Source organism: Pseudonaja textilis, chromosome 2 (assembly GCF_049901715.1).
Source record: "Pseudonaja textilis isolate UNSWEBS1 chromosome 2, rPseTex1.2, whole genome shotgun sequence".
In the NCBI taxonomy this organism is placed as follows: domain Eukaryota; kingdom Metazoa; phylum Chordata; class Lepidosauria; order Squamata; family Elapidae; genus Pseudonaja; species Pseudonaja textilis.
The window spans coordinates 244,157,932-244,178,259 of NC_141991.1; the positions used below are offsets into that span (position 1 = coordinate 244,157,932).

Sequence of the window (20,328 nt, forward strand, 5' to 3'; positions counted from 1 at the left end):
GCTGTTCTGGGTCTTGTGAGAAGAGAACCATATCAACTGCAAATTTTAAGTGATTTAAATAGGCACCATTGATTTTTACTCCATATTTTGCCCAGTCTTGTTTGCAAAATACTTCAAGTATTCATTCATACACACACACACACCAAAAGTGGTATATATAGATTGATGTACTGTATGTATAATACTATTATTCATTGATTTTATCTGGTTATAATCAACTACACTAAACCATTTCACAATTTTACCAGTAGGATCTTACAAGGCTTGGTTAATGTCAACACAGAAATATGAGTAATAGTTTACTACCTCCTAATCTTTTTCAACAATGTCAGCACAAATAAGGAGCAAGCCCAAACCTTTAAGAGTCCGGAAGAGAATAGGGTCAGAGAGCGGTCCAATTCCTTTGGCATTTCGAGCTTGTATTCTGAAGTAATATACTGTATCCAGATTCAGCTCCATAATTTGATGCGTAAGTCGGTCTCCACTGATGGTCTCCATGATCCAATCATCAATGGGGGAATTCTTTTCCAAGGTGTAGAACAGAATGTAAGCTGTAAAATATAGAAGCACATGCCATTCTTCTCTTTTTACTCACATCTTTGCATTTAGTAAGTGGAAATGTCAACGCTTGTACAGAGTCAGATCGAACCCAGTCTCAATGGTGTGAAAATTACTTTCCAATTTCAACAGTGTTATAAATCGACTTACCATTAGTATTCTTTTACAAGTGTATCTGAAAGGGTATTTTTGTATGTGTGGAGTTGGTGCCTTGGAGTCAGTTTTAACTTCTGGCAACTCTACAGACTTAGCAACAGTTGTTTCTTTAAGTGGTTTGCCATTGCCTATATTCTAGGGACCAAAGAGTAGGACTGGCCTAAAGTCACCATTTGCTTTTATGTCTAAGAGAGGACTAGAATTTGCAGTGTCCCTGGTTCTTGTCCAGTACCTTTAGACACTAAACCAAAGTGGCTAAGATGTATTACTCAAGTGTAATTCACTGAAACTCCTCATCCATACATGCTACTCTTGGGCTGCAAATTGAACTATGTTAATTCCTGCTTGCTGAACTAGAAGCTTAATGTTAAATTCATAGATCTGAATCATGCAATTTTAGTTATCTTTATCCTTCCATCCATCATCTATCTAGACTGCTCAGGACTCAGAGTCCAAAAAGTGCAATGGAATTTACAGGAGAACAAATGCAGTAGCTTTTCTTGAGATAGTATGGCTGCTTTAGGGCATTACAGTTGAACTCCAAAGCACCTTTTCAAGATTTAACCGAAAACCAATAGAATAATAATTATTGCAGCACTTCACATCTTATTTTATGATTAATAAAGCTCCTTAAATGAATACAGATGCAACTGAACTGAAAGTTGTCCTAAGCAGACAATGTCCCAGAAGTTCCTTGTATGAAGCAAGCACAGTGTGCTCTTTTGCGTGACTGCTCCAATCCATCAGTCACAAAAAAGCAATCTTTTTGCGACTAGAAGCCACACATTGAGGAGAACTATCCAAGGGTTGTGGGACATGGACATTTTTCTGTAGGCTAGTTGTGTCAGCATTAAGATAAAATAATTCTGTTATGTCTAGTAGAAATATGTGGGACTTAAACTCACATTTCCTTTCCCCTCCCCGCCCCATCCATTTAGTTCCTTTCCTTTCCCCTTTTATCTTCCTTTCCCTTCCCCCCACTTCCCTTCCTTTCTCTTTCCTTTCTCTTCTTTTCTCTTCTCTTTCTCCTTTTATTTTCCCATTCCATCCCATCTCATCCCATGTTTGGCTGTCAAATTTTGATGACTTGAACTTAGGATTTTGTGGCTTGTAAAAATGGGTCAAAAGCTACAAATAATGCAACCCATAGCTTTCAAACTACCATATCTTTGTCTTACACAACATAACAAATTAAGTAGGCCAGGAGAAGGCATGGTGTTATGCATAAAAACTTCTACAAGCACCTAAAAATTCAACACATCCACAAGTATTTTTTCCATTTCATTTGGCGCCTGTCAGGTTAAGGTAGATGGATGGCCAAATCCTATTAGAAAGGTAATCATTGCCTTTGATATGGGTTATTCATGTGGAACAATGCACAGATGCCAGCATTTATGAAGACCTAAGGGCCATCCCTTTGTATAGAAAAACACACATGGATTTCCCACTAAGTAATTCTCTTGCCAAGTTGCTTGAGTGTACATGTTTCGTTTTTGAGATAAACCCTGCAAGGATCTTAGCCATTCATAAGGAACTGAAATACTCCCACATTTTATCTTATGGCTCCCTTGTTTTCAGCCTCTAACCATTCCACTCAGCTGTGAAATGAGAAGATTTGGGCAGCTTGGTGTGGCAAGTCAATAGGGAAGAGTTGCATGGCATCCTGCTTACCTTTCAGCAACCTTTTAAAATTGTGCCCTCAGTCAGAAACCACTTCAAAGAATGGTAGCATGCATAAGTTTGTCAGACTTAGTATGATACTTCTTGTAGCAGTGTAGCATATCATTTTTATTTCATATGCACTTATATTTAAGGTAAGTCTGAATCTGTAAACAAATGTGTGTGAATGATAATGGTATGACAATCATGATCTTATATCAGCCTTAACTGATATTGGCAGTATTGGGTACTGCAACTTGAACTAACAGCTCTTCCATCTTCAAAAGGATCTTAGAAAAGAAGAGATGATATAATGATATGTGGATAAGATCTTGGGAGACTGGGCAAGGGAAGATGCTGCCAAGGGAATGATGAGATAAGAGCACCCTTTGAATGGTGTGGGAGTAGGAATGGATTTACAGAGGAGAAAAAAAAATGCAGACTACAGGAACCAGGAATAAGACCACACCTAGAGTACTGCATCCAGTTTTGGTCACCACATTATAAAAAAGTTGTTGAGACTCTAGAAAAAGTACAGAGAAGAGCAACCAGGATGATTAGGGGAGTGGAGACTAAAACATATGAAGAACGGTTGCAGGAACTGGGCTTGGCTAGTCTAGTGAAGAGAAGGACCAGGGGAGACATGATAGCAGTCTTCCAATATTTGAGGGGCTGCTACAGAGAGGAAGGGGGGTCAAGCTATTTTCCAAGGCCAGACAAGGAATAATGGATGGAAACTGAACAAGGAGAGATTTCACCTGGAAATAAGGAGAAATTTCTGACAGTGAGAACAATCAACCAATGGAGCAGCTCGCCCTTGGAAGTTGTGTGAACATCATAACTTGAAATTTTCAAGAACTTTCTCCCATCTGTCAGAAATGGTATAGGGTCTCCCGCTTGGGCGGGGCATTGGACTAGATGACCTACAAGGTCCCTTCCAACTCTGATTATCTGTTATCCTCAGGTGACCCTCAGGACACAGATAAACCTCCAAGTGCTTCAACAACTCTATAAAAGGATATAAATGACCAGCTGTCTGCAAGGAATATAAATCCTTCCATTCCCCACTATCCTATCAGAGCTGAAAAAGCTTCTTGGAGAAGTGAAATGTCTTCAAAAGAAAAGAACAACCAAGAAAGTCCAGTTGCCTCCTGAAAAAGCACCTTTGGAGCAACCATGACCAGGATGACTGAGAATCTCTACAGACTTTCTGGATCAGATAAGAGATAACAGAGCCTGCAACTCGATAGTAGGTAGGGCAAAACTAAGATGATATCCGCCCTATATCCTGGGCTGTAAAGGAAATGGAGTGGGGGAAAGGACTGTCCTTTCAAACTTGGAAGATTCTGTCAATGAAACTTTATAATAAAGTAGAATTAGCTCACCTGGTTGTGATTTCTATCTTGCAAGGGATCTTGCAAGTCTTAAAGTACAGTCCTCACACCTGTCTCCTTACAGCAGGGGTATCCAAACTTGGCAACTTTAAGACTTGTGGACTTCAACTCCCAGAATTCCTCAGCCAGTTATGCTCCACAAGTCTTACAACTCTGCCTTACAGCCTAGGGAAGGTCTCTTTTGAGCCTCTTCCCTCACCCACTATCAAGTTGTGGTCTATGTTGCCTCTTATCTGATTGTTTCATTGGCAGCATTTCTTTGTTCAGTCTCCCAAGGTCCTTCTTATATACCATCAAGGTTGACCATTCTGATGTGTGGATTGATGCACAATTAACCCAAACCACAGGAACATCATTACTAATAAAGTTATTTCAATAAATGGGTGTTCTTGTATATATGGCCTGAAAATTCATCAACAGTATATACTATAACATCTCTAAAAGTTCCAGAGTAAAAGAAGAACAAATTAGGTATAAATTAGGAAAGGTCCAGGACTGTATGGGTCAAGAAAGCCTTTATCTAACTATTACTGTAGGCTTTAATAAGACATAATAAGACATGAACTAAGAGTTTGACCATTTCAGTGATAAGAATTGTTGAAACTTTCCAAATGTCTAGAATTTAAAACTAGCAAGTTCCTGTGGTTGTATTAATAAAAGTCCTTAAAGGAAGTTTCTCACTGACAAATAATTGCATTGGTTTTTTTATTTGTGTGATTATAAATGTGGATAGTTTTATAAGTTGCAAAGTATTTCGCATAATAGAAATACTGCTGTCTCTTCATAGTCTACAGGGATCATTTAACTACATTATTAGATCTTTTTTTCTTTCTTTTTAAAAGCCTCATTCTATTTTTCATAGCAAATTAACATGACCCGTTCCTAATGGATATCCTAATTAGGCATAGTTTTTAATAGCAATGTTTTGTCAGCTAAGATCAGTCATTTGTGTACTATTCATTAAATCCAGTCCTTTGTCAGTCAGTATTAAGGGTTTTGAGATGATCTGTGCTTTAGTTTCTTATTATCCAGTTAAAAAATCCACCAATAAATTCATGTGTCAATCTGGACATCCTGTCATTATCTATATTATGTTTTATGTTATTGGCCAAACAACTTGCTTATTATGAGCTGTCCCTAATTGCTACCGAGTAACACTATCTACAGACCTTTGCTCTGAGGGGCTACATTATTTTACAGTGTAATCATTTTTTCTTCTAGAAAAAAAAAATGAAGGGCTTATTGTCCTCAACTCTTGTCATGTTTATATGGAATTAATTACTAGAATTTTTTTTTTTTGCAAAACCCCCCTTCTCTGTAAAAACAAAAACAGCTGAGATAATATATTGCCCCAAATGGCTATTTTTGTAAAAGGGGATGCCATCTCTGCATTCCACAGAATTCTCCTGAATTTCTTAACAAGTATTATTTGATTGCAATTATTATTGCAACCCTCTTTTCTCTAGGGGTTGAAAGTGAAATACATAAAGGTCCTGCCTTGTTTCTGTAGTAATCTGGTGTAATTGGTTGGGTTGAGAGAAAACTACTGGCTGAAAGTCATTTAAAGAGCTTCTCCTTCAAAAAGAGGTCTTGACCCTGAGATTCCATAATCAAAGTCAACTTCAATGGGTATCAGTGGTATGTTTCTACATGATTGCTGAAGGTCAGCTCTGAATTCAATAAAATATAGTTAGCCCAGAGAGTGGAAAAGCTACACTGTGAATAGATGCAGGAATTTAAAGCTTATTGTGTTCTTTTGAACTGATGGCTTATGTCCATTTTCATTTCAGATCAAGTATCAAATATCAGCCCTAACCTGACATGGGTGAAGCCATCTTGGCACCTCATTACTGCTACACTAGAGCTAAGGAGGGGGGAAATTAGAGATAGCTAAGGAGGGGGGAAATTAGAGATAGCTGGGCTTGTGTAGTGCAAATAAAATTCTTTCTCAAGACTTTCTCCTGGAAATCAAGGACATTCTCACACCTGGCTGAAGGAAGGAGGCGTGATTTCACCAGACTAGTGGATGCTGCACTGATTGGGCCATGTCACTGATTGTTTGGGTTTGAGGGGAAAACTTTTACTTTTAATTAGGTGAAAACCAAGGGGCCTCTCAGAGTTGGTTTTGTGCCAGTTATGTGCCAATATGGTATTTCCAATAAAGCTATTCTTTGAGGAATCCACCTGCCTCGCAGTTCTTGCTTGCAATGGATTTATTACTTGGAACCCTGACATCCTGCTCAATTGTCTTGAGTTAAGATGTCAAAGGTACTTCAAATGCTCTCTTTCTAAAGAAACTTCTGCTGTCAAAATCATATACTAGAGAACCAGTTTGGTTTAATGGTTAAGGCACCAGGCTACCAACCAGGAGACTGTGAGTTCTAGTTCTACCTTAGGCATGAAAGCTGACTGGGTGACATTGGGCCAGTCACTCTCTCAGCTTAACTCACCTCACAGAGTTGTTGAGGAAAATAGGAGGAAGGAATATCCGGTATGTTAGCCACCTTGAGTTATATATCAAAATAATAAAGGTGGGATAAAATAAACATTTCACTAGAGGGCAGAGACCTTTTACTTTGCATTTAGAGCCAGGGTGGTGCAGTGGTTAGAATGCAGTCTTGCAGGCTACTTCTGCTGACTGCCGGCTGCTTGCAATTTGGCAGATCAAATCTTACCAGGCTCAAAGTTGACTCAGCATTCCATCATTCCCAGGGGGATAAAATGGGGATCCGGATTGTTGGGGGCAATATGCTGACTCTGTAAACTGCTCAGAGAGGGCTGTAAAAGCACTCTGAAGCGGTATATAACTGTAAGTGCTATTGCTATTCAATTTGTCTACTCTTTTATTGTAAAACTACCGATGTAATAAGCTTGGTTTAACTTTTAGGATCCAGACTTTACCAGAGAACTGGTTTGAAGATAACTAAACTAAATGAAATATCATGAATCCAAACTCAAATGCAACCACCTGCCATGCTTGATGATCAGCTTGTTATTCTTTCTATCTATTTTCTGCACCATCTGTATCAAACTTAAAAAGAAGGGCATCTAACTATAAATAGATCACCACATATTGCTGGCTCAGTAGATCCCAAAGAAAGATGACTCAACTCATTGTTAACACTAAGTATAAGAAATTATTTAAATGAGGCTTGGAAGCATTTACCCCCAGATTCTGCTGGCTAAGGTTTATTTTTAAGAATACGGTGATCTAAATATGTAGCAGCCCCGTGCTTCTTAATTATGGCTTTGCAAGAAGTTAAAAACTTGTTCTACAGTGAACTTAAATCAGCTCTAAATGGTATGTAGCATAGAAAGTGATGAGCGCTGAAACATCAAATAAGTTTTTGCAACCGATTATCATTAATGAAATAAAATTGCAGATGTATGAAATGTCCATTTTTGAAAACAAAACAAAACGAAAAACAGATGCACACTACTGGTGAGACTTAAAATAGGAAACAGAGAGAACTTTTAGACTTAAAGTATGTGAGGGTTATCAGTGAGTTGAACAGAAAACCATAAACCATCTGAAAATTTAGAGCTTTATAAAATTAGAGTCAAGTATATTTCTACATTAATGAGGATACTGCTAAAAGCTCTGTAGTTAAAGTGCTAAGAATTAACAGCTCGTATGAAAGACGTGGCTTTTTTCCTTATTTATTTTGCCTGAATTGCACAAAGATACCACATGCACCTCTGTTGTAATGGATCTCTACCCTTAGCCTTCTGGAGGGTTGTGAAGATTTGGCTGTCAAGCACAGGAAATTGGGAGCCAAGGCAGTTCAATGAATATGGGTTTATTGCATGCTAACACTCTCTACAGGAATCTGAACTGCTATTGGTCAAAGCAAATTGGTGCTACGTAGATAAGAGTCAACAGAATTCGAGAAGGGCTGGACTTAGATCCCTTGTGGCCATGAAGAAATTTAGAGACTGATGCACTTGACCCCTCCCTTAAGCTCAGCCTGGTCATCTACTACATCAGGTCTTCCTTCAAACATTGCACTAGGATGGAGGTTGAACTGTAAGGATTTTTGATCTAGCAATTGGGGATGGAGGGGGGGAAGTGTGATAGAATTTGCATATGCAGGAGGGGGAGAGTTTGGCAACATAGTTTTCCCAGAAAAAGTCCCAGATTAAGAGTCTGTCCTGAGCTGGAAATGGGGAAGATGAAGAAGTTTATCCTAATATTTCTCAGGATATATCCATTAAGGTAGACAATTATAGCTTTAGTCTGGCAAGATTCTGTCCATAAGGTACAAGCAAATAAAGGATTGAGCTTGATTGGATTTCACTGGGTGATCTCTGGCCCTGACTGGAAGGGACTTTTGTTTTTAACCAAGTTTTTTTTAATGGATTACCGTAAGTCCCCTAAAGCTAGGCAGCCATATAAGTCCTGTAAATAAATAAATAGGCAAAAGGTAATTTGCCACTGGTATCTAGGGACAGCAGAAATAGATCTTTTGCCCCGTACAGCTCATTTACAAACAGCAGCTTTTTTTTTTCTTCTTCTCCTCCCATTTTAAAAACTCTTTTGGGAAATATTAGCCAATATTTTGTGCCTGGTATTTTTGTCCTAGTTTCACGTAGGAGAATCCCAATAATTCCAGATGAATTCCACTACAGATCCTACTGAGAGTATTGTTTGTTTGTATGTTTGTTTTCTGGCAGTTCTATGATGGGAAGTAAATATTTCTCTTTCCTGGCTCTCTTTCAAAAAATACAGAAGGCTGAGGTTCTTGGGTGATTTCTTTTTTTTTTTATCCCCTTCCCTTTTCACCTAGTGAGTTTATATGGTCATTCCCAGGAAGAGTTGTGGTACAGACCTTTTAAACCCCAGGCCTCTCTGTCTCATCTGCTGAGAAGGAAAGAAGATACAAAGCTCAAGAGACTTACCAGTAATTTTCCCATTGGCTTCTAGCGGAGGTTGCCAGCTGACAATTACAGCTCGAGGTTTCCCTTCACGGGTAATGACTGTCAAATCCTTGGGAGCAGAGGTCGGGGCTTACAGAAAGACACAAGCCCAGAAGATTGGGAGGGAAACACAGAAGAGGACACATTAATACAATAACGATTCCATCTACCATACCATGAAGTGTTGTACAAACTAGACATTCTTGCTAATAAAGACATTCTTAAGCAAGGACAACGCAGAAGCTGTTAACATATTTGCAACTTTGGAAACTTGTGTTCTGGCCTAGAGGTAGTCCTTGATTTATGACCACAGTGGGGACTGGTATTTCCTTCACTAAGCGATGTGGCTGTTAGTGAGTTGCATCCAATTTTATGGCCCATTTTGCTGTGATCGTTAAGAGAATCATGCAGTCATTAACTGAATCCGGCTTTCCCAACTGATTTGTTGGAAGCCCTCGGAGAAGATCATAAAGGGTGATCACATGACCAAGTGGCCAATTTTAATTATGTGACCATAGGGGCATTGTGATGATTGTAAGTGTAAGGACTTATCTCAAGACTTAAAATGGACACCTAACATCAAAAACATCATCAAAAAAGCACAACGAAGAATGTTCTTTCTGTGTCAACTCAGAAAGCTCAAACTGCCCAATAAATAACTGGCCAATAAAGAATTATTCTATTCTATTCTATTCTATTCTATTCTATTCTATTCTATTCTATTCTGTTCTATTAACTGTTGTAACTTTGAACGGTAATGAAATGAATGGTTGTAATTCAAGGAATGCCTTACATATAAACCCAAAGATCTTTGTGCTTGGTTATTTACAGACAAGACATGCTGAGCAGATGAGAGACACATCTATATATATTATATCATTGGTTTCTTTCTTTAATCTCTATTATTATACAAGATTCTCAAAGTTGGCTTGAAACTTATATTTAAAGAACGCTTATCAAAGATTTGTCAATGGACTAAAAAGATCCAATGACTGTGTTATTCCAGTCCTATGCCCTGGACATATATGCATTTTTTATTAACTACTAGGATGAAGAGCTGGAGAAAACACTGATCAGATCTGAAGATGACATGAAACTGAATGAGGCAGCTAATAGCTCAGAAATCACTAATATTTTTTTTCTCTTTAGCTTAGAAAAATGACAATGAAGTTTGGGAAGGCCAGAAATGGGTCTCTGGAGCCCGGAACACTACTAGTTTTTTTCATTAGACTAGACATTCCAGTAATCTCCTCAGTTATGTCAAGATGCCTTTACCATTTATCTTTTCTTCCATTTTCCTTAACTTGGTTAAATGTTGACATTGTTTACCCTACCATTCAACTTGGTGTAAATCTGTTTATCTCCTAACATATACATTTGTTTTCAAGCACGATTTCATGCCATTTCAGCACCAACCTGTTTTGTGAACTTCTAAGCTTTTCCCTGTATTCATTTTACAAGCACCTCCTTTTTTTTCTATAAATGATATTTGTATAAATAATTTTCTCCAAACTAAGCATTCATGTTCCTATATCCACAGAAGGACAGTATTGCAAAACAACAACAACAGGAGTAGCACAAAACTCTTAACTTTTTATATACTTTTATATGAATTTTATCAACAGACATATGAATTTGATTAATTCATACATTTCAAAAGGAAATGTTGCCTTCAGCTGAACTCCACATTTCAACAGCCTGGTCTTAAGGAGCTCACATGATAAACACAAAGAGAAATTTTGCATGTTGACAAAATAAGCTGCTAGGTCAAAGCACCCTGAAGGCTAAACCTAAATTAATAATACATTTGGAAATATTTTTTTAGCAGTGTTAAAATTTTCCTCCATGTACCAGCCTTTTTTTATTTGTCAAGCAAGTATTAGATAACAGGTATAAGTATAAACATGGCTATGAATACATGAAATGGATACAAGTAAAAAAAAAAGAAATAATAGGACAGGGATGGTAGGCACATTGATGCGCTTATGCATGCCCACTCAGATCTCTTAGGAAAGGGGTGAGGTCAATAGTAGAAGTTTAAGGTTAAAGTTTTTGGGGTTTGGGGAAGAAACCACAGTCAAGTAGAGTATTCCAGACATTGGCCACTCTGTTGCTGAAGTCGTATTTCCTGCAATCAAGTTTGGTGCAGTTTACCTTGAGCTTGTATCTATTGTGTGCTCTTGTATTGTTGTGGTTGAAGCTGAAGTATTCTTGACAGTTAGGACATTGCAATAGATAATTTTATGTACTATACTTAGATCAGACGGAACGCGGCATAGTTCTAGGTTGTCTAGGTCTAAAATTTCAAGTCTGGTGGCATTTTAACCAGTGTTAACATTTTCCTCCATGTATCAGCCTTCTTCGTTCTCTTTGCAGAGTATACTTCCACTTAATGTTTGCAAATAGAGAAACTTCACTGTTAGATAAGATCTTGATAAGAGCAGAAGTATCCACAGAGGATGGAAAAAGTCAAGGGAGGGTCATTTGAAGCTCCACCCATTTTGACATGTGTTGTGGACCTCTGCTTGTTGACCTCCCTGAATAAAATTACTTGCTATCCTGTGACTATGATAATGTGACTCTTGACAGTCTTCCCATCTTCAATATTAGTAGTTTTGTAGAATATTTTGTAAGAAAGACAGCTGTCATCCTAACTGAAAAAAAAATCCAACTGAGGGGTTAATGTCTCTAGCATTCCTTTCAGGTTGCTTTCAGGTTGCTAGTTTCAGATTTCAGGTTGCTAGTTTTAGTGGGACGGACTTGATACAAAGAGATAGCCATGCATTAGGTGAATTTACTAAGCAGAAATGATGACTATAACCCCACCTACTATACATCCCATGAATAGTAAATTTGGAATAATTAAACATCTGTAGCTTTAGAGTTAACACATGATCAATAATTTGGGTATAAGAATACAAATAAATTTGGGGTTAGAGTTGAAGAATAGCCAATCACTTTTATTTTTAGAATGATTCCATGCTTTCTTCTTCAAAATCACCATGTTTGCACACATTTCAAATCTTTTTAAAGGTAAAGCATAACGTGATATGATATTTGGAAATGGCTTAAATGACAGTGGTTTGAAACAAATACATAAATTAAGTGTTGCCTGATACTTGTAGACTTGGTCACATATTTAAAGCCTGATAACTTTACATAAGAAAAAAAAAGCACTGAAAAAAATGAGTCTTTACGAGTTTGAAAACAGACCCTTAATTCTTCTTATAAGTATTAGTATAGTATGCTGACTTCAACTCCATTAGCAATTATTAATACAATTGTAATTATTATCGCCATGAATTTCTATATGCTTTAAATCATGGTAGATATCAACTACCACTTAGCAGCAGTAAAAAAAACAAAAGGACCTTTATTTATTTATGACATCCAATATGGGAAGTATCCCTTGTATTAATGTATTAGTGTATTAATACAGTGTATTAATTTAGCCTTAAAATAAATAGAAGCTGCTAAATAAACTGTCTGCTGCCTTCTAAAAAAAAAGATCCAAAAAAAAACAATTTATTTTTAATACTATTTATGATATATTGCAATCTGTGTGGACAGAACAAGGAAATGTTTTTTTTAATATAATCAAGCTAAGCATCAAATCTAAAAAAAAACAAAACATTACAGTTTTCTAAAGACCTACCTGCTTCATATGTCGTAGCATGAGCTGTCATGCTCCATGTACTTGACCTCCGACCTTTGGTCACCATGACAGAGAACTCATACATGGTATTTGGCTTAAGACCAGACACGGTATGGCTCAAGGCTGTTGTATCTGCTGACTAGAAAGAAAAAGAAAAGAAAAAGGGGTGTCTTTAAAGCTCAATCATACTGGAAACCACTAAAGAGACCATTTCTCCCACATTTTTCATTTTCCTCAAAACTTTCCATTCCTGTGAGGTTCTTGATTTATTGCACTTGATCCAAACTCAAAAATGGTTTGTGTCTGAAACATTAGGGATCAGTGTTAATCATGGTGGTCAACCTCTTCTTGATTGAGCTACTGCTTCTACAATTCTGTCATCTCCAGGGATAACACTCGATGCTTTGTTATGAATAAACCAGTTGAATTCCTAGTGATTATTTTCCCCCTGAGTCTGCCAGCCTTAGATGGCTTACTGCTATGTCCCAAATTGTCATTATGAGTTATAATGGAGTTCTCAAAGGATTCCTTCCTTCCTTCCTTCCTTCCTTCCTTCCTTCCTTCCTTCCTTCCTTCCTTCCTTCCTTCCTTCCTTCCTTCCTTCCTTCTCTTAGTAAGGAACAAAGCCCTCTTCTATTGGCTTCCATTTTCCATTCCTCGGTTTCGTGTTACTATAAAATATCAGGCCGACATCTTTCCTTATTCTGAATTGCCTTCAGGATAGAGACTATCAAGGTAAGGCAGGCAAGAGAAGGATAAGAAAGTAAAATAAAAGTCTCTTTTAAAATAAATGAGCAGCACTTCATAATAGTAAAACACTTGTATTTCACCCCACATTCTTCTTTTCCCAATTTGCTTCCTGGAAGGATTGTAAGTGTATCAAACTTGGAAGAGTAGATTAGATTAAAAAAAATAACTTTTAGCAATGCAATAATGTGTAAAAAATGTATTGCTATCTTTTAAAGAAACAACAATGATAAAACACAGACAATTTTTTTGACATCCTGTAAAATGTGATTTGGGTCCATGGCATTCACTTAAATGAAGGAATTTTAAAATCTTTGCTAGAATCCCTTTCCAACAAGACCATTTTGAGCATCCTTTATACATATTTAATCAAATACATGAAAATAAATCATTATACTAGTAATTTTGGCCAAATAGGTTTATCTATTTGTGTTTGTGTATATGTGTGTGTATGCATATGCACATCAGTTATGGTAGTGCACTGGTTAGAATGCAGTATCACAGGCTAACTCTGCCCACTGCTAGGAGTTCAATCCTGATCGGCTCAAGGTTGACACATCCTTCCATCCTTCTAGGTTAGAAAAATGAGGAACCAGATTGTTGGGGGCAATATACGGACTCTGTAAACCACTTAGAGAGGGTCATAAAAGCACTGTGAAGTGGTATATAAGTCTAAGTGCTATTGCTATTGCTATATACACAAGCATGACATTTGTACAAGTGTTAGTCAAAGTGGACAAAATTGCATTATTCTTTTTAATTATAGAATAGTACAGTTAGATAAGGGAATTTTAAAGTATTCATACTTATTTTCTCTTATTTTCATTTTATTTAAACTCAAATCAAAGAACCATTTGAATATGACAAATTTAATTTTAAAGCACGTCAACCAATGATAGAATACGAGAAAAGCACATAAAGTAAAGGAGCATCAGCGCAAGAATGTGATATCATTCAATATTAAAAGCATACAGAATATACATGAGCATAGGTCAGACTTAGGAAATAGTCATGTTTTTTGAGACTTTTTGATAGTGATACATCCCTTATGATTAGGAATGATTATAATAATGTAAAATAAAATAACTGAAATCTCAGATTTCTTTGACAACATCACTTGTCCTCATGAATTTTTGGATCAATTTGAAAGTCATACCAGTCACAATCTATCCTATCCGATGAAATACTTCAATGGTATCCAAAGCTGCTATACCATTAGGATTCAAAGCATGAAAGTTCCTAGAAAACAACAGCGAAAAAAAGGACTATTGGCTCCATATCCTGCTTATAGGCTTCTCATAGGTCATTGACCATTGCATGAAGATGCTTTTGGTGTGATAAAACTTGGCTTTTCCTAAATTCAGTGTCAACTCTGAAGCAAACCGGGCTGAAGCCATCTTGTGCTGCCTGACAATTGCCAGGAAGCCTGAGGAAAGAAGGGGAGGGGGGGAAGGAGATAGCCCAGCTTATAGTCAAAATAAAAAGTTTTCCTGTCAGAACCAAGGTCATCATAATGGGTGGCTGGTGAAGGAGGAGAGGAGCCTGCAAGCTATATTCATTGGAGAATGTGACTGATGATACTGGGGAGGGTGGGAAGTTTTATTCTTTAATTAGGGGGAAACCATGGGAACTTTCAGAGTTGGTTTTTACCGGCTTTGCCGATATGATGTATCCAATAAACATGTTCTTTGAGGAATCTACCTGCCTCAGAGTTCTGATTTCAATGGGTGCATTACTTGGAACACTGACATTCAGATTTTCAGAAGAAATTTACTTTTTATTTATTATGGGCATGAATACTTAAGAGAAAGCCAGTTTGATGTAGTGGTTAAGACACATTAGTCCAAACAGTTTGTATAGTGGTGAAGGTCATGGCCTAGAAATGTGGAGAATGTAAGTTCTAGGCCTCCCTTAAGCAGGAGAGACCCCTGGATGACTTTGGCCTCACCTCACTGGGTTGCCAGGAAAATAGAAAGCAGGAGATTTAAGTATGCTTATCACATTAAGTTGACCAAAATATATTTTAAAAGATGGGATAAAAATACCATAATCACCATCTTCATGAAATCTTACCCCTTTCCAAAATCTGACAATTTGGCAAAAAAAGAGAGAGATCTGCCTAATGAATATCTTCCTTCACATTGGGTTTGTTGCATTTCTCAGTATATAGCCATGATGGCGAACCTATGGCATGTGTGCCAGAGGTGGCATGCAGAGCCATTTGTGCAGACACGCGAGCCCCAACCAAACTTACCTGCACTGCACATGCGTGCGCCTCCCAGTTGATTTTTGGCCCGTTTCAGGCTGTTTTTGCCCTCCCGGAGGCTCGAAGGAAAGCCTCTGCAACCTCGGGAGGCCGAAAAATGGGCCTTCCGGAAATACCAGAAGTGCCAAAATGGGCCTGTTTTCAGCCTCCTGAGGCTCCAGAGCCTTCCCTCGAGCCTCTGGGAGGGTAAAAACACAACAAAAGGAACACCACAACAAAAAGATTCACCATCGCTGGCATATAAGGAGCCTCGGTGGTGCAGTGGTTAGAGTGCAAGGTACTCCTACTGCAATTTGGCAGATCGAATCCCACCAGGCTCAAGGTTGATTCAACCTTCCAGCCTTCTGAGGTGGGTAAAATGAGGATCCAGATTGTTGGGGGCAATAGGCTGACCCTGTAAACTGCTTTGAGAGGGTTGTAAAGCACTATAAAGCGGTATATAAGTGTTATAGCTATATAGTAAATGGAGAAAGGACAGGGATTATTTTTTTAATCCATGGAGAAACAACCATCAATCTGATCCCAATGGGAGGAATCTCAGAGGGAGGACAGATTCTGGATCTAATTCACGAAATCAGACAACCTCTGAGAGATGTTGAAGACTACAATTCTACCCTCAAGCTAACAAAGTTCTGCATTTTTGTTGTGCTTGGAAAAAAATAAGCTCTTAATTGGGGGCAAGAAATGACAATGAAAAGGAGACAGATGAGCTAATGAACAGAGCTCTGACATTTTTGCATTCTTCCTAGAGACCTAACATGGGAACAATGGATCAAACTGTGAATGTTCATTCCCATGCTTCATCTAGTTTCCTTATGTTTATCCGCTATGCTTGTAACTAATGGAAATGGTCAACTTTTGTTTCTATTGCTTATTTACTGATGGCGCACTGCTGTTTCCAATACACTATTTTGGGGGGGAGGGGGTATCCCCCAAGACATTCTGAGATTATGTTGAAGTAAATATAATTGACTTCAATTCATAACTTCGATATAATAAGATTGAACTAGAACAAATTATATGATGGGGTCATTTTTTTCTTCTGCAATGTACTTACACTTAAAAAAATACTTGAACATTCTTGCAACTTGGTAAGGTTAATTTCCAAGTTGAAGTTTGTGGTTGTTTTTCTGCCAAGGGAAATCCCTACGATTTTTCTTTCTGAGATGATCTGGATAAGAAGAACTCTGATAGCAGTATGGAGAAATTATGAAAGGTTACGTAAATATCAGATACTCCAACTGTCATTATTTATCAGGAATGGGCCTTCTAGTTTGGAGAAATCGAGAGCGTATTTGGTAAATTATACAGATTCCTTCAATTTGACTTTTGATCAACGGTCTTTTAAATATATAACTCTTTGCAAGAGAGATCTGACTCAGTAGTTTTATCTTTCTCTCTGTAGGTGTGCATATGAAATACAACTATTCTGAGAGCAGTGGGGATATACATATACATATATGTGTGTGTGCGTGTATATACATGTACATATACATACACACACCACACATATATACATATACCTTAGTGACTTATTTGGGGGATTTGCACCCCATGCTCAAGCAAGACTGGCAAATGCATCCATACTGCATCAGCATCAGCACTTAGACTTATATACCACTTCACAGTACTTTACAGCCCTCTCTAAGTGGTTTACAGAGTCGCCACCAGATTCTGGTGGCAGAACCTGAAGTAGCAGAAATTCTAAGTAGTTCGGAGAACCAGCAAATACCACCTCTTACTGGCCCCGCCCCCATCTATTCTCTGCCGCCTGAGTCCCAGCTGATCAGTTGGGTCTTCTTTTGTTGTCCTGAACAGGAGAATGGAGCTGGAAAGCAGGTTAGTAGGATGGGGAGGGAATGGGATTTTGCAGTAACCTTCCTACTCCCACTTGGTGGGATTTCACTCCCACCAAGCCATGCCACACCCACTAAGCCACACAACACCCACCAAGCCATGCCCATAGAACTGGTAGTAAAAAAAAATTGAATACCACCACTGGTCAGCACATTGTCCCCAACAATCTGGGTCCTCATTTCACTAACCTCAGAAGGATGGAAGCCTGACTCAACCTTGGGCCTGTCAGGGTTGAACTCCTAGCAGTGGGCAGAGTAAGTCTGCAATACTGCATTCTAACTACTGAGCTACCACAGCTCTCTATTTATGGACCGTTGAAGATGTTATTGAGGAAATTAAAATAGAAACTCCTAGGTACTGATTTGTTTTAGGTAAATCTTTTTTCTTCAGATTTTAGGTTTTTATTTTGTTTTGAATTAAATTTTGTTTTCTTCTGAACCACTGACAGACAGTATATAAAATGCTGCAGTAATGAACAAAATCAGTCATCTGTGGCCAGCTACATTTCTCAGTCTTGGCATTAGCTGAAAAGGAAAATTGCCAAAAATATACATAGTATGCAAGGACAGCTGCACTTTTTGGTTTCTATTTTTTCCCCGATCATAGAATTATGACTTTATAAGACTGCAATGTGTTCCTTTGGCTTGCAATACAGCCACACTGTACTTCCCAAAACTATACAAAAGCTGGAATTATTTATATACTATATTTTTTCTACATATATATTTCTTTGGTCTTACTCTAAAGCCATAAAATAAAGTAAGCATAAATTTCTGCCCCCCTTTTTTTTTCTTCTGAATTTGCAGTTCAGTTTAACTAAATGAAGTTTTGGGGAAAAAAATGATTTTACAATTACACACTAGTTGGGAAAAACGATAGACAAGAGAATACAAGTGAAATGAGCAAAATTTATTTTGACGGATTTATCCATCCCAACAATCAATGCATTTGTAATTTGTAAACAGTGTTTCGATACCGATAGAAAAGAATACTTGTAGTTGTAGGGCTGAACTGTCAGTTCCTCAGTGCTCTTTGAATTTGATGCAGGGGTGGGATTCAACCAGTGTTACTACTGGTTTGGTGAGTGTGTTTTGTGTGTGTGCTATGCACGCACCCATGCCTGACATGCACTGCACATGCGTGTACAGCATTTGCAAAAAAACATCAGCTGTGCCACCCAGACAGCTGGCAAGCACAGTGCGCAGGTGCGCACTTGAAAAGCATCTTCTTTCCTGCTTTTTCAACCTCAGCTGTGCCGCGCAAAGCAGCTGAGGTTGAAAAAGCAGGAAATAAAGGACAGGTAAGAGCCCAGGTGGGCGGATAGGCCAAACAAACAACCAGAAGGTTGTTGAACCGAACCATTTTGGTCTCACCTGCTTTTGGGAGCTACCGGTTCTATAGAACCGGGCCGAACCAGTAGCATCCCACCCCTAGTTTGATGGTTTTCTTGCAGATATTTCAGGACCAAACTAGATAATGAAACAAATTTAGTACTGATGATGTTTAGTACTGATGATGCCGATGATGAAACATCTGCAAGAAAACTATCAAGCACCAAAGGCACCAAAGATCCGATATTTTATTGTTTATATCTTGATTACGCAAGACCTTCCTATCTAAACTATTGATGGCTCATGTAATATTACAGCGCCGTATGGTCTAGATTACAGTAGAATAGAATAGAATTCTTTATTGGCCAAGTGTGATTGGCCACAAGGAATTTGCCTTGGTGCAAATACTCTCAGTGTACATAAAAAAAAAACATACATTCATCAAGAGCCAAGTATTCTCTGCTTCTGAAATTGTGGAATGTGTGATGAACCATCCATCTCAAACAAATCCAGACAAGGGTTGAGGAAACAATGACTTCCAAGGTCTCACCTTGTATTTAGCATTTGTAGAATAGCTGGTTCTCCATCGCACTGTGTAAAACCGAACTTCTGTGGTCTTCTGATTCTTGGGAACGGAGTTGTCTGCCCAGCTGACCCTCACAGCATCATGGGTTAATGCAACAGCCTGGACACCTACTGGTGGGAGCATGGGGGTGGAGATATCTGGGACTGAGGTAGGGAAATCATCAAGCAAAGGATAAAAATCAACTTCTAATGGGTCAATGGGATCTGGGTCACAAAGCCACCAAAAATGAGCATACCACAAATTAAAAAACAAAGATGTGGAATAGTCAAATAAATTGACAAAACAACCACCAGTGAGATGCACATCACAATGCGTTAAATGTATGAGAATAAGAATGATGGGAGAAGAACATAAGAAGAATAGAGAAAAACAGCCATTAATTGAACAATCAGGGAGAAACAATTGTCACATTATGATGATCAAATTCACTGGGATAAAAGGCACATTTACATTCATATTGAATACACAATTTTCTTCTCTCCTGCCACTCTATTGAATTTGCAACATTTACCTTGCCTCAAACACATGTACATACATTTACAATAAAACCTGAAAATTACACACAAGTTTCAAAATCCCTGCAACATATGGAAGGCATGGCATTGACTTGGAAGCCTTATAAACACAATATACTCCATTATGAAAAATTGGATATGATAATTCAATTGATTGTCTGTGGGAGCAGGCTAGATTCCAGATAGTTGTATTATAAATATAAACCCAACTTACTTACATAGATATATAAATTTAATAAATAGATATTTCAAAGAAAATTATGTGGCTTGGAATAGCACACCAAATGGTAAAAGTAAATAAAATTGTGGAAGGAAGGAAGGGAGAGAGGAAGGGAGGGAGGAAGAAAGGGTGGAAGGGAGGGAGGGAGGGATGAAGGAAAGAAAGAAAGAGAGAGAGAGAGAGGGACGGAGGGAGGGAGGGTGAGAGGGAGCAGCAGCAGCAGGAGTAGATATGTGGGCAAACCAAGGTTTTAAAGATGGCACAGTAATACTAAACAACGTTGAGGCAGTATCAAAGTGACGTGAATATTTGGGAAAATGTAAGAAAATTAAAATGAAAAATTTATCAAGGGCATTTACGGGCTAAATAAAGGTCAAAACATGAAAGGAGTGGTATGCAAGCTCCACCCCTTTCATATGTGCATCACAAGGTTCCAGGGACATACAAAAGGATCGAGAGTTTTCATT

The 20,328-nt window shown here is 38.1% G+C and overlaps 1 protein-coding gene across 1 annotated transcript in view; it reads right to left on the minus strand.

Annotated features, from left to right (window-relative positions):
* Positions 1 to 20,328, minus strand: part of DCC (DCC netrin 1 receptor) — a 1,175,771-nt gene that overhangs the window by 119,189 nt on the left and 1,036,254 nt on the right. The window contains exons 17-20 of the mRNA XM_087927493.1: positions 19,091 to 19,329; positions 12,340 to 12,478; positions 8,667 to 8,774; positions 357 to 551 (exon numbers count right to left, since the gene is read on the minus strand). Coding sequence (XP_087783619.1) covers positions 357 to 551; positions 8,667 to 8,774; positions 12,340 to 12,478; positions 19,091 to 19,329 — 681 coding nt within the window. The remainder of the gene's footprint in view (positions 1 to 356; positions 552 to 8,666; positions 8,775 to 12,339; positions 12,479 to 19,090; positions 19,330 to 20,328) is intronic.